Source organism: Acomys minous (assembly GCF_964271855.1).
Source record: "Acomys minous genome assembly, chromosome: 3".
NCBI classification, from domain to species: Eukaryota; Metazoa; Chordata; class Mammalia; order Rodentia; family Muridae; genus Acomys; species Acomys minous.
Genome location: NC_140485.1, coordinates 129,860,950 through 129,875,064, shown reverse-complemented (window position 1 = coordinate 129,875,064; position 14,115 = coordinate 129,860,950). Strand labels below are relative to the sequence as shown.

General features: G+C 45.5%; 1 protein-coding gene across 1 annotated transcript in view; it reads right to left on the bottom strand.

The window, feature by feature from the left end:
* UST (uronyl 2-sulfotransferase) overlaps nucleotides 1-12,365 on the bottom strand; it is a 290,037-nt gene extending 277,672 nt beyond the window's left edge. The window contains exon 1 of the mRNA XM_084777513.1: nucleotides 11,624-12,365. Coding sequence (XP_084633639.1) covers nucleotides 11,624-11,873 — 250 coding nt within the window. The 5' untranslated portion in view covers nucleotides 11,874-12,365. The remainder of the gene's footprint in view (nucleotides 1-11,623) is intronic.
* Nucleotides 12,366-14,115: the final 1,750 nt, after the last annotated feature.

The following is a 14,115-nucleotide window of genomic DNA, read 5'->3' as shown; positions in this document are numbered from 1 at the left end:
GTGACTCACACCTAGGTCTCTATCCACAGCTACATTTTTTTTTTTTCTGAACATGACGCTTCAGACACAGCCTCTGGCAAATACTCTTCTAATGACTGAACCTAGGAAATCACTTATCTCAAAATACTTGTATTTTTCTTTTCATTAAGGTCTTGAAAGTCATCCTTACTAAACTCGGGGAAGGGGGAATCAACGGTCTTCCATAGAAATAGTACAGTTGGAATGAGATCGGCTACTTAGAACATCTGCCAGGGCTGGGGATGTGACCCCAGTGGCAGAACACAGGCTTAGCACGGACAAGTCATGGGATCAATGCCTAGAACTGATGAGACGGACATGAGACAAGTCCAAGAAGTCAGCCACCTATCCGTGAATGGCATTAGAATGGGTGCGCCAAGGTCACAGCTTAAGGTGGTCTCAAAGGCTCTGAGTTTACCCTGGCCGTTGTTAGGTTCTTAGTTAAAATCCATGGTCACCATTTCAAAAATCACAACAACATGCAGCCATCTCCTTAAAAGCATGAAGCCATTCTTGAAATGTAACGCCCAGCCTTACAGAGATTGCTGATGACCCAGAGAAAGGAGTAAGATGCTAACTAGCAGACTCTCAAAAAAAAAATTAGAGGTAACAAGAAGCCTGCATTCTAGCTGGACACAGCTAAAGCTGTGAAATCACCTCAGGTATTAATTACTTGGAGCTCTAAAGATCCCCAGAGGTGGGAGGCACACAATTATCCCTGGGCACAGAAGGACATGTTTATTGAGCTATCTGTCACACTGGTTTTATATTTACTTAGTAGATTGGCTTCAGATAGCAAGGGAAAAAATAGACTGAAGACATCAATTGAGCTGTCATTCCCACCCCACCCCACCCCACCCCACCCCGACTACCACCACCAGAATATGCTAAATTCAGAGAGCTAGTAAAGTAGGGTTTACAGTATTGGCAAAGCACACGCAGCATAACAAGTCCATTAAGCCAACAGCTCTGTGGCGGTTTGTATTGGTTTGTCCCCCATAAACTCATGTGTTTGAATGCTTGCCCATAGGGGTAGTGGCACTATTAGGAGGTGTGTCCTTGTTGGAAGAAGAATGTCTGCGCAGACACAGGCTATGGCCAGTGTTATACACAGACTCTCCCTGCTGTCTTCTGATCAAGATGTAGAACTCTCAGCATCTCCAGCACCGTGCCTGCCTCCATGTTCCCTGCCATGATGATGATGATGATGATGATGATGATGGACCGAACCTCAGAAACTGTGAGCCAGCCTCAATCAAATTCTTTCCTTTATAAGAGTCGCCGTGGTCATAGTGTCTCTTCACAGCAACAAAACCCCAAGATAAGCACCTTCCTGGGAGTCCAAACAGAGTGCCAAGGAAAGAATGAGAAGGAGCCCTACCTTCAAGGAGCTTGCCCACAACTGATCACAATACACAGTAGCATGTTAAAATTCTTTAGAGAAGATGGTGGGAGAAAAACAACGGGAGATCAGAGGCGCTCCTGGAGATTTTAGCTTCCTAAGCAACCAGCACAGAGGCATTGGAGATCTAAAGGCTGTAAATGAGAAGAGAAAAGTGATATGGTGGCTACCATTGGGACATTTCGGACAACTAATGTAAAATCTGACAGACCAAGAAGCATCAAATAGCTGCATCTTGTCTCAGGCCTCAGCTGCTGTGAAGAGCCAGGACCCTGGCAACTCTTAGAAAGGAAAACATTACATCAGGGCTGACTTGCAGTTCAGAGCTTTAGACCATTGTCGTCATGATGGGAAGCATGGCGGCACGCAGGCAGATGGTGCTGCTAGAGACGGAGCCAAGAAGAGAGAGACACAGGGCCTGGCTTGAGCATTTGAACACCCAAAGCCTACCACACTTCCTCCAACAAGGTCACACCCTCAATAGTGCCACTCCCTGTGAGCCTTTGGGGGGCCATCTTCATTCAAAACAGCCCACTTGTCTTCCAACAATTTTATATGATTTGTTTTTCCTTTCGCTTACTAAGTGTTTAGTCGGTTCCTAAAGTAATAGATTTCATTATGACATTTCCACACATACATCATTGTACCTTGCTCATATTTGCCCCATCCTTTCTCATGCCTTTGCAAGTACTCCTCTCCACAAATACATTGCCTTCTGCTTTTGTTGCATACACACACACACACACACACACACACACAGATATTAATCCTACATATGAGGGGAAATATGATTGTTTTATCCCTACTAATTTCAAACATGGCTGTTATAAACCATACAAATCAAAGTTCCAATAAGATTAAAGTGTAAATGTTTAAAGCTCTTGTTTAGTAATTTATATTTTTGAAAACTAGTAAAAAAATAATATTTTTCAACTTTTAGAAAAGTAATACCACTCCCTAAGGGAAACATACATAGGAAATGTGGTTAGTATAAACTTGTTCTGCACACGAATGCAATAGATATAAAAAACTAAATTAACTGCATGTGAATCTTAACTTTCCAAAAAAATGCTCAATATTTCCTTGATAGCTTCATGGTACATTATATAAAGGAACATATTGCACCAAAATTCTTATCCTGCTAAGCTCATCAGTTCCATTCAAGTGAACATATATGGAGAGAAAATAATGTCCATTGCACAGAATCTGTCATTGAAAGTTTGCTGCATTCAGATTCCTCATGCAAATTACAGTATTCTTTGTGCTGTCTCTAAAGTAGGTAAGTTGTAAGTGTACATGAGATATCAAACATTTTGTGCATGTGGTACATATGTGTGTAGGTGTATTCACATGCATGTGTACATGTGGAGGGTGGATGCACATGTAGACGTTGAAGCATCTTCCTGAATCATGTTACACTTTATTTATTGAGATAAAATCTCTCAGTGAACCAGCACCCACAGACTAGAGAATCCCCTGTCTCCTGAGTGTTGGGGTAACAGGTAGCCACAATGTCATAGGTTCTAGGGATCCAAACTACAGTTTTGATACTTTTATGGCAAGTACTTTATCCACTAAGCCAGCAGCTCTTACCCAGATGGTGACCTCCTTGGGGTCACATATCAGATATCCTGCATTTACCTTATGATTCATAACAGCAGGAAAGTTGCTGTTATGACGTAGCAATAAAATCATTTTATGGTTGGGGTCAGCACAGCATGTGGAGCCGTATTAAATAAAGCATCATGGCATTAAGAAGGTGGAGAACAGCAAAGCCCAAGTCTCCAGTCCAAGCCAGCACATACTTAGAGTAAAATGCATATAACAAGTGTTCATTATGCCTAGCGACCCATCACTAGGAAACAGAACATCCAAGATTCTTTTTAAAAACACCCTTGTTTTCTCCATCAATTGTTAAGATTTTTGTTTGGGTTGCCTGTCTATCTGTACTCAACCCTTAACACTTTGGAAATAGTGTATAAATCTAACGTGTTCCTCCTTGGAAAGAATGACACGGAGAATATACCAAGAACATTATGTCCAAATCAGTATTATTCTTCCCAACCTCAAATTGATAGCAAATCCTCTCTGTGATAAGAGTCTAGTATCCAAAATACACAAATACTTACGATGGAACAACAAATTTTTAAGTTGCAAAAGAAGCAGATAGACACTTGCAAAAAAAAAAAAAAAAAACACAAACGGCCAAGAAACTCAGGAAAGCGTCCAGATCCAGAATCCACTCAGTACTGGAAAAATACAAAACACAACCACAGTGGTATACTACTTCATACTTGTGAGAACGGCAACAATTTTTTAATGGAAAAATAAGTGTTGGTGAGGATGTTGGGAAAGCCAGAACCATACATCGCTGGTGGGGCCATGAAAAGGCACAGCCACTGTGGAAACTCTTCAGTTAAGTTAAATATAGAGTTACCAAGGGACCTAGCAATTACACTCTTAAGTACACACTCAAAAGGATGGAAAACTGGTCTAGACACTAGGAGTGTCAGGGCAGCTAAAAGATAGAGGCAACCTCACCATCCATTAATAAGTGAATGGATGCACAAAATATGGTCTTAGCTATGAAGCACCATGCAAGGTTCCATTCTAGATTGTTTGAAAAACCAACTGTGGAATATTAGCAAACCATTAAAAGAAGGCATGTACGTACTACAATATGGATGAGCCTGGTAAACATTATACCAGCTAAAAAAGGACCAATCATAAAAGACTACATATTATATAACTCCACTTCTCTCTTTATTTTTTATTTATTTATTTATTTATTTTGCTTTGTTTTTTGAGACAGGGTCTCTCTGTGTAGTCTTGGCTGTCCTGGACTCACTTTGTAGACCAGGCTGGCCTCGAACTCACAAGGATCCACCTGCCTCTGCCTCCTGAGTGCTGGGATTAAAGATGTGCGCCACCCCCCCCACCCCCTCCCCCACCCACCCCCAGCTTTAATTCCACTTCTAAGAAAAAGACCAAACAGGCAAATCTACAGACGTAGAAAACCCAGTGGCTGTTTAGGGCTGAAGTTATAAATCCCATCACCATCAGGGGTGATAAACCAAAGCTAGGCATTTTTTTATTTTATTTTATTTTATTTTACTTTATTTTATTTTATTTTATTTTACTTTATTTTATTTTATTTTATTTTATTTTGGTGTTTCAAGACAAGGTTTCTCTGTGTAACAGCCTTGGCTGTCCTGGACTCACTTTGTAGACCAGGCTGACCTCGAACTCACAGCGATCCGCCTGCCTCTGCCTCCCTGAGTGGAGAATATTCTTAAAGTAGTCGGATGACTATGCATATCTAAAGAATATACTGAAAACTGTTAACAATATTTTAAAAATCTCTCAATGGATGAATTCTTAGTTGCATGAATCATGTATCAGTGAGTGTCAGAATGCAGGATTTGCCCAACAGCCGCTGCTTTTGCTGACTTTTGCAAATAAGAATTCCCAAGAATGTTACTCATTCGACCCCTATCTCTAATAAAGAAAAAAAAGGTCTACATCACCACTGGTCTAGAGATGAGTTATGTAACACAATGCAAGACAACGCTTATTTGTGGTCACTGCTTTTCTTTTCTTTTCTTTTTTAAAATTGAACGACAACTAACAGTTCTAAGGGACACAGTCCATCCAGTGAGGAGCCCTTTCGCTGCCCATCACCACCGGATCCATCAGTACAGCTGCGGAGGCAAACGCTTTCCTCTCCTTCAGCACCCCTCTGGCAGGCAACAGATAACCATTTCTCTCCTGAATGAAAAAAAAAAAGTTCGACTACTTTATTTCTAGGTCCCCCTCGCCTCCAACAAAACCAGCCTTTTTTTAAGCCTTAGAAGGCTATCAGGGAATCTGAAGAAAGACTTTATCTAGACAATCCATATTTATGTGTGTTTTCAAACAATTCAGATGGAGGCCAGCCTACATTAAAAACAGTTTAACGAGGCAGAATGCTTCCCACCATCCACGCTCTGTGTTTACAGAACAGACTGCCACAGTTTGATGCCTTTTCCTGTCTTTCCTCTAATACAGGGCTTCTGTGTCCCCAGCCCACCCTCCCAGATGAGTGTGCAGCTATAAACAAGAATCTCATTTTTCCATGTCAACAATCTCTATTGATAACCTCATATTTTATGCATTCATTCCCAGTTGACTGTGCGCAGCCTCAAGTATGGTATTTAAGCCATGTGTGATACGCAGAGGAAAAATAGAATTTGGTTTTGCAGGCTTTTAGAGAGCCTGTTTCTGTAAAAGATCTGGACCGCTATTTTCACATTTTCCTTTAAATTTATTTAAAGTTAGAGAACTTCAAAATTCAGTAAAATTACATCTTTTTTTTTTCTGACTCTAAACTCCCAGTCTCGTATATAATACATGTAGAAATTGGCAGTTCTGAGAAAAAGCATTATGTCTCCATTTAAAGTGCTATAAATTAGAAGTGGGAAGGAAAGCTTATCAACTGAAGATCAATCCAACAAATTTAGCTCTCATAAAGGCTAAATCACATCTCCAAGGCTTGATGATAAATCTTTAGTGTCTGCCAGTTGTACAAGATCAGTAGTGAACCAACCATCTGGCTTACTCTGTTTATATCAATCTAAATAATGTGCATCCAAGTGCTTGATATTTTCACACTCAAAAGTGATGAGACCACTGCCAAGCAGCCTGCAGCATAACCTGATTTCCGGGAGAAGGGGTTCATTTTTGTTTTCTATAGCAAGTCAAGGTTTAAATGGAGAAGTGGGGGCAAGCTGGGTGTGATGGCACAGACCTTTAATCCCATGGCTCAAGAGGCAGAGAAGGTAAGTGGATATCTGTGAGTTCAAGGCCAGCCTGATCTACATAGTAAGTTTCAGGACAGCCAGAGCTACAAAGTGAGACCCTGTCCCAAAAGATTAAAAAAAGAAAGAAAGAATTTCAGGTTGCCAAGGTCACACAATGGTAAAAGGCATTTGCTGCACAATCCTGGAAATCCGAGTTCAATCCTGGAATCCATATAAAGGCAGAAGGACTGACTCTACAGAGTTATCCTCTGGTCTCCGTGGCACCTGCACACACCCTGCATACACACACACACACACACACACACACACACACACACACACACACACGCACGCACACATGATTTTTAAAAATATTATTACACTGAGTTGGAAAAAATTATGGACTCTAATCTATAAGTACAGCATTTGCTATACTTTACCCCACTACTGCCTAATTTTCCTCCCCCAAGCTCTGTCCTCTTTTGAATGGGATGCAGCAGAAAGCCCACTTTAGACGTACATGCTAGACTACAGAGATCTTGCAGACTGGGAGAAGTCCAAAGAGCATGGTCACCATCAGAGAGACTCCATCCAACAACTGATGGAAACAGATGCAGAGACCCACAGTCAAACAGCAAGAGAACTTGGTGAGTCCTGCTGAAGAAAGGGAGGAAGGATTCTAGGGACAGGAGGGGTCAAGGACACACAAGAAAACCCACAGAATCAACTAACCTGGACTTGGGGGGCTCACGGAGACTGAATGTTCAATCAGGGAGCCTGCATTGGGTCTAACCTAGGCCCTCTGAGTGGGTCTAACCGAGGCCCCCTGCATGGGTCTAACCTAGGCCCTCTGCATGTATATTAGCTGTGTAGCTTGTGTTTTTTGTGGGACTGTTAACAGGGGACATGGGACTGCTGACACTGATACTTTTGCCTGCTTTGGGGACCCTTTGCCTCCTACTGGGTTACCACCCAAGATTAATTTGAGGGGAGGTGCCTAGTCTTATTTCAACTTGATATGCCATGTCTGGTTGATGTCCAGAGGAGACCTGCCCCTTTTTCTGAAGGGAAATGGAGAAGAAGGGAGGGAAACTGCGGTCAGGATGTAATATATGAGAAAATAAATTAATAAAGAGAAGAACAGCAGCAGCAGCAGCAGCAGCAGCAGCACACTCTGTCCCTCCCCACACTGGGCTGGAAGAATGAATTTTTTGACGCTGATCCCTAGCTGTCCTGAAGGGGAAGCACCCAGTCCCCTGACTCTTTCCTCTCCACGCCCACTTTGCCCCACTCCACACCTCTTATAAGCTCCTAGCTGCCTCTCCCCTCCCTTTCCTCGCCCCCTGCAACCCCAGCCCTGAAACAATGGACCGTAGGCCATAAAGCAAATTGCATTTATATCACTTGAAATGAAAAATGAAACCATGGTTTTGACCTTGAAACATCTTTATAAATCAGTTCCCCCTTCTACCTCCCTTCCTCTCGGGTACCCTCCCCGGCTTCTGAAAGCAATGGTTTACTACAGAGCAACTGGTTTTTAGGCTGCAGTCCCCCGGCAAGATCAGCTAACTGTCGTGTCTTGCTAAGGTGCAGCCTGCTGGGGCCAGGCCCAGGCACATTCAAAAGGTCTGGAAGGAGTTCTTGAGAACTTGAATACGTAACAAATTCCCAAAGGATGCTGAGGCTGCAGGTCCAGTGAGCCATACCTAGAATCAGGAGACTACACACAGAACTACAGCTCCACTGTCCCTCCCTTCTGCCTGATGTGCTATCAGTGAGTCCAGAGTTTTATCAGAGGCAGTATGGCTGCCATTAACGGCATCACAGTTTGAATGTGAGAGGTTCCCAAAGGCTCACATGTGTGAACAGCTCCAGCCAATGATGCATTTTGGGAAAGGCTGTAGAACCCTTGGCCATGGAGTCTAGCTGGCAAATCCAAGCCACTAGGAACAGGCCTTGGAGGAGTGGCAGCCAGGCCTGGCTTCGAGCCCTTACCACATACTCTGCCATGTCACGCCCATTGCAACCAACTGAAACAGTAACAAATAAAATAAAATAAATTCCTCCTTCTTCAGGTTGCCTGTGTCAGGTAACTTGTCACAGTGATAAGAAATGTAACAAAAAACAAAACAAAAAACAAAAAACAAAAAAAACACAAAAATTTAAAAAACAAAAAAAAGAAAAAAAAACAAAACAACAACAACAAAAAGAAATGTAACAAATAAAAATAGAAAAGGCAGAGCAGACAAGTTGCTTTAGTTACTTTCCTTCTCTCCTGGCCTCCCAAGAAAACTCAGAGTAGAAGGATCAAGAAGAGGAAAGTGCAATTGTGGTGTAGGTCTGAAGGTTGGTTAGCCAGTCAGCTGGTGAGGTACCCCTTCTTGTCTTTGCTGTATTTGCATTGTCTCTCTTAACCTGCCCATGGTGCTCTTCACTGGTCCCTGGACTCAGACAGCACTAGAGATAGCTCCTGCTTGACTTTTGGCATGTCCTCCCATCTTAACCAGCTTTCTGTTGCTGCGGCAACAGAACCAACCTAGAAATCTTAGTTTTAGCTCACAGTTTTGGAGACTCTGATCCTTGTCTGATTGATGCCCATCGTCTTGGGCCAGTGGTGACCTATCATTGGAAGGAGCACACAGTAAAGGCGAGTCTTGCCCCTCATAGGCCGATGCTGAAAGAGAGCAGTGCTCAGCAACCCCCTTGGAAAGCACACCCCTCCCCAGTAACCTGACCCAAGACATCCCCATTAGGCTCCAACCTTTAATGTTCCCACTACCTTTCAATAGCGCCAGGCTAAGGATGATTGAAACGTTTCACCTACTGGCCTCTGACGGCCACTCCAGATCCAATACCCCCATTAGCTCTTAGCCGTCAATTTTCCCATATAAAACCGGGATAAACAATAGAAGCTATCAATAGTGCCAAATGGGGATTAGCTTTCTGCATGCACACTGACTGGCACAGTTAATGTTCACTTTCATCACAAATACCTGCGACATTTTCCTTTTCTCCCATAAGAATATTCAACACATTACATAGTACTCTACCTACCTGACAAAAATAGGTTCAGTCATTAACTTGAGCAATAATAATCAAGTAGCTCTCATACAGGAAATGTATAATATAGTTCAAATATTGAAATTACCATCTGTAAAGAACATGTTTAATATATTATTTTGATCTAGAAATATTGGAGTTTGTACACATTTACACTTGAGGGGAAAAAAATAACCTCCAAACCAGTTAAGAGGAAAACTGAGAGGGTTTTTTTAAAAAAAAAAAATAACAATATATTCTATATGAATAAGCTTTAAAATACAGAAAAATAAAAATAAAAAACAGAAACATTGGTAAGAAAGTCTGTGAATAGCAGGGGCTGATAAAATTCAGGACATTATTTTAGAGCATTCTAAAGACCACAAACCTACTTTCCCCCAAAACCATTACTTTATTTATCTGAATAAACAACAAAGGAAGAGATCCGTCGAGGTATTCCATTTTCAATTAACAAAGATGTCATGTCTAACCCACTATGTCTGTCAAAAAAAGCAATGGTCAGTTAGTAAAGACAGTGGCAATATTCAATCCCCCAGGCATGCATGACCAGCTCTCTCTTCTACCACCTGACAACGCCCCACACCCCATTCATCGAGTCTTACCTTCTAAATTGAAGGTACACAGGTGAGTGCCATACATGTGGAACTTTGTTTCTATCCTTCAAATGTCCTTGCTCCTCACCCTGACCCTGAGTTTAGTCTTTCACATTAAGGGCAACAGAACCACAAAACTATAGGAGCTGGGTTCAGGTTTGATGGAAATTGGGTCCGACTCCCAATTACACCGTGAAGAGCCAAAGCTGTAAAGTTCGAACACCGAGCTCAAAGCCAAGTGCTCCTGGCAGGAGTGAACACAAAGGCCTTCTTAACCCATACAACACATTTTTCTCTATACTCCAGACCTCCTCCACAATTAACTTCAAAGGATGGGGATGGGGCAAAGGGGGGGGGAGGGGGGGGGCACACGACACTACCAGATTTGGTCCTGATAGTTAGTGAAGGTAAATTTACCAGGAGCAGGTGTCAGAGAGCAAGGAAGGAAGGCTCAAGACTCCAAAATGCAGAACTGCCGAGAATGAAGAGGTTACACTGACCAATAAAAAGGGCCTATTAACCCCAAACCAGAAAGCCAGATGCTAAGAACTGTGCTTCCGAACTCTGACCGAGGCAGTATTTTTCTTTCCTCTTCCATAGAGGCTCTTGGGAAATCACAGTGCCCCAAACGTTTTTTACTGAAAAGAAATTTTAACTTTTAAAAATCCGAGCTTCTGTTTGGGGAAACAATACAATTTTATTATCAGTTCACTCCACTCCCAAACACCCTTTGTTGGTGTGGTTTTGTGGTTTTCTTGTTTTTTTCCTTCCAAACTGACCTGCTGTCTAGACCTGTAGCTTCTGTGAGGAAAGGACCTTTGAGGTAACTGTGGGAGTCGCCAGTTTGGCATGTCATTTAGCCCATTCTGTTTCCAGCATTTTTGATGGAGTTCCACCTGAATGGGCCTGCAGATGACCACTGTAGGCTCTGCTCAGATTTACCACCTCAGAGGCAACCTCCACACGACCTCTTCTGGCCACAGAAGTCAAGGAATGTGCATCCTCCCCTTAGCCAAGGCACATGAGCCAGCATCATTCCTAGGACCTGGGTGAGTGCTGGCCAAGCCCTGGCACTCAGAAGCCCGGATGAGAGGGCAGCGAGGTCACACTTCACTAAAATCTCTGTTTTCTCAGGTTCCAAGCCCTTCATTACTCAGCCCCAACCAAAAAGAAAAAATTAAAAAGTTCTGACTTGAGACATATGCCGAGCGGAAGTTCGACAGGTCACAGAAGGCAACACAGCTGACACCTCCCGCACACTCGCTGCAGTCCGCGGGATGCGCAGGTGCTGCCAAAGAACAAACCAGCCCTGGGACAGATTGGAGCCACCTGGGCCAACTCACAGAAGGCGGACCCACTGGACAGAATATCTAAAAGCCGGGCTAAGCCAACCCACGCAACCCAAAAAGGCCGGACACGATGTTAAGTCATTAACCATATCATAGAGTGGGCTGTCCACTCACCCCCAGGCCAGAGTATACATGCATTCACAAACATAAACGTATCTGCTCTGTCCCAGTTGGAGTGGAGATGCGGTGACAGGTTTATGAAGTCCTGGCTTAGGGTACCTGGTCCGCGCTCACCGTTGCTGCAGACAGCCAGGAGCGCCGGAGGAAGCAGGCTCTCCCAGCTGCCGCACGGAGGGATGCTCGTTGGCATCCCACCTGGGGAGCTTCCAGGACCACAGTGGCCGTGACAGCTTTAGATGTTCCCCACTTGTTACCCTTTTCCCCGGTCCCCAACTTTGTCAGGCTGGCGCCGCCCTTCCTTACCCAAATACTGCCGCAGGTCAAGCAGGAAGCGAGGGGGTCCCCCGCTGAGCTGGTAGAAGAGGGAGCCCAGACAGAAGATCAGCAGGGTAGCCATGCAGAAACCGTAGTCCCGGAGGGAGAAGCGCAGGAAAGGCAGCAGCGGGTTCCGGCGCTTGCAGCTGCCCAGGCACGGAGGGGCGCCCCCGACAGGGGCCCCATGGGGCCAGGGATCCGCGCCGGCGACGGGATGCTGCTGCTGTTTCTTCTTCATCGCCGGCTCCGCCGCCTCGCACAGCCCGCCCGGGCCAGGAAGAGGTCACCCATCCGCTGCCAGCCGGAGCGCCTGCCCGGCCGTCTGCACATGGAGGGGGACTCGCCGAGGGCAGGCGGGTGGGGGCGGGGAGGGGCCAAAGTTGCCAAGCTCAGGGCACTCTCCTCATCTTGGTCCCCACCGTCCGCTGCGGCCCCAAAGGGCCGGAGATGTCCCGGGCCCCGGCGTGGGGGTGGCGATAGCAGCCCGCGTCCGGTCCCGCGTCCCACTAGCAGCCCCGCACCCCAGGTCCCGCCGCGTCCCGGGCTCGCTCCCGGCTCGCCTCCAGCGCCAGCGTGGACCCCCCGGGCTTTGTGTGGGTCGCGGGCGGCGTGTTTGGTCCCGGTTCAGGCTAGGCTAGCTCAAGGCAGGGAGGATCGGGAGGCGGACACTACCCTCTCGCTCCACCTCCTTGACAGGGGCTTCCCTCCACTCCTCCCCTCCCCTTTCTCTCAGGCGCAAGCAGCCCGCTCTCTCCCCCCCTCCCTTTCCAACCTTGGGCTCTGTGCTGGGTTCGGTGTCACGTTACGGCTTCTGCTGGGGCGGGCGGGGGCGGAGGGAGCCGAGGATCAGCAACAAGGAAGAAAGTTTTTGGGTGTGTGTGTGGGTTTTTTTTTTTTTTGGTTTATTTTTTCTTTCCTCCATTCTCTGCAATCTAGTCTCAGTTCCTGCGCCACCAGCGACCTCTTGGGGCCCAGTGACTTCCCTCTTGTAAACAGATGCGTGCTGGACGATTTGACCACGTTTGCCTTTTTATTTAGGGAACTTGATTCTCTTTTTATATCCCAAGCAACCCATGTACCAAAGGCCGCTAAAGGGTACTGGGATATAGGTTCAAGATCTAGCCCGGATGGTAAAAGGACTAGCTGTAAGAGTCATAATTAAACATGTTCCGCAGGGCCAGGCAGAGCTCCTGCACACCCCTGGTTGAGAATTGGAGAGCATTTTTTTCCCCCTTGTCCTCCTGGTCCTCCAAACACTCCACTGAGAACAAGGGTACACAGGCGACTGGAGGTAGTCCTTCTAGCAGTTAAGAAAGGGGGAAGCTGTGCACTCTCAGGTACCTGTTTCACTGCTGTCTTTCTTCTCACCGCTGGGAAGTTTCTAGAACTGAGAAAGCCAGTGGAGCTTCCCAGACAGGGACCAGCTAACAAGGCTGGTGATATTTGACCGCGCTGCTCTCTATCGGGCACACTTAATTGTTTTGTTGTTGTTTTGTTTTGTTTTTATTAATCGCCAGGTACAGAAGTGATCTAGCCCGAGAGTTACATTGTATTTCCAGTGCCCTAGATTGCTTTTCTGTTGCTGTGCTGAACATCATGGCCCAAAATACTATGGAGAGAGAGGGGTGCTTTTAGCTTGCCAACTACAGTCCATTAGGGCGGGGAGCAGAGGCAGGAGGGACCTAGAGGCAGGATCTGAAGTAGAAAGCACGGACCGCTGCTTACCGGCTGCCAGGCTCACCTGCAGCTACCTTTCTTAAATAGTTTAGGACCACCTGCTTAGGGATGGTTCTGCCTGCTGTGGCCAGACCCTCCTACATGATTAACTAGCAATCAAGAAGGAAAAAAAAATCCCTAGACATGCACACAGGGCAATCTGTTGGAGGCAATTCCTCAATAATTGTTTCCTTTTCCCAGGTATGTCAAGTGGGCGAAACTGCCATTCAGTGGCATAAGCTGGTAGAACTCTGAAGAAATGGGATATATTAACCACTGCGGGGTGGCGCCTGCCAAGTGGGGTTTTCTTCATGGTTTGCTGGGATTAGAGATAGGCCGTTTAGCTCAAGCCAGGTGTTTCTGATGCCTCTTATCGCTGATTCCCAACTCATTCTAAATATTCCAGCAATGGGGGGGGGGGGCGCATACCTCATAACTCCAGAACTGTACCCCTGAAAACCTCGAAAGCCTTGTGCATCTGGTGAATGTTTCACGGAAAATGGAGGGAGGGGATCGTGGGAGCTAGACCTCACAATGCAAGGACAATACGTGTGCTGGTTAGTTTTTAATGGCAACACGGCACAACCTAGAGTCACATGACAGAACCCCACTGAAGAACTGCCTAGACTGGATTAGCCTGTGAGAATATCCATGGGGGGGGGGTTGTTTTAAATATGAAATATGAACCTGGGTGTTGGTAGGTGGGTGATGGCGTCATAGGTTGCTAGGCAGACTGGGGAAGGATACTAACAGATTGTCAGTTA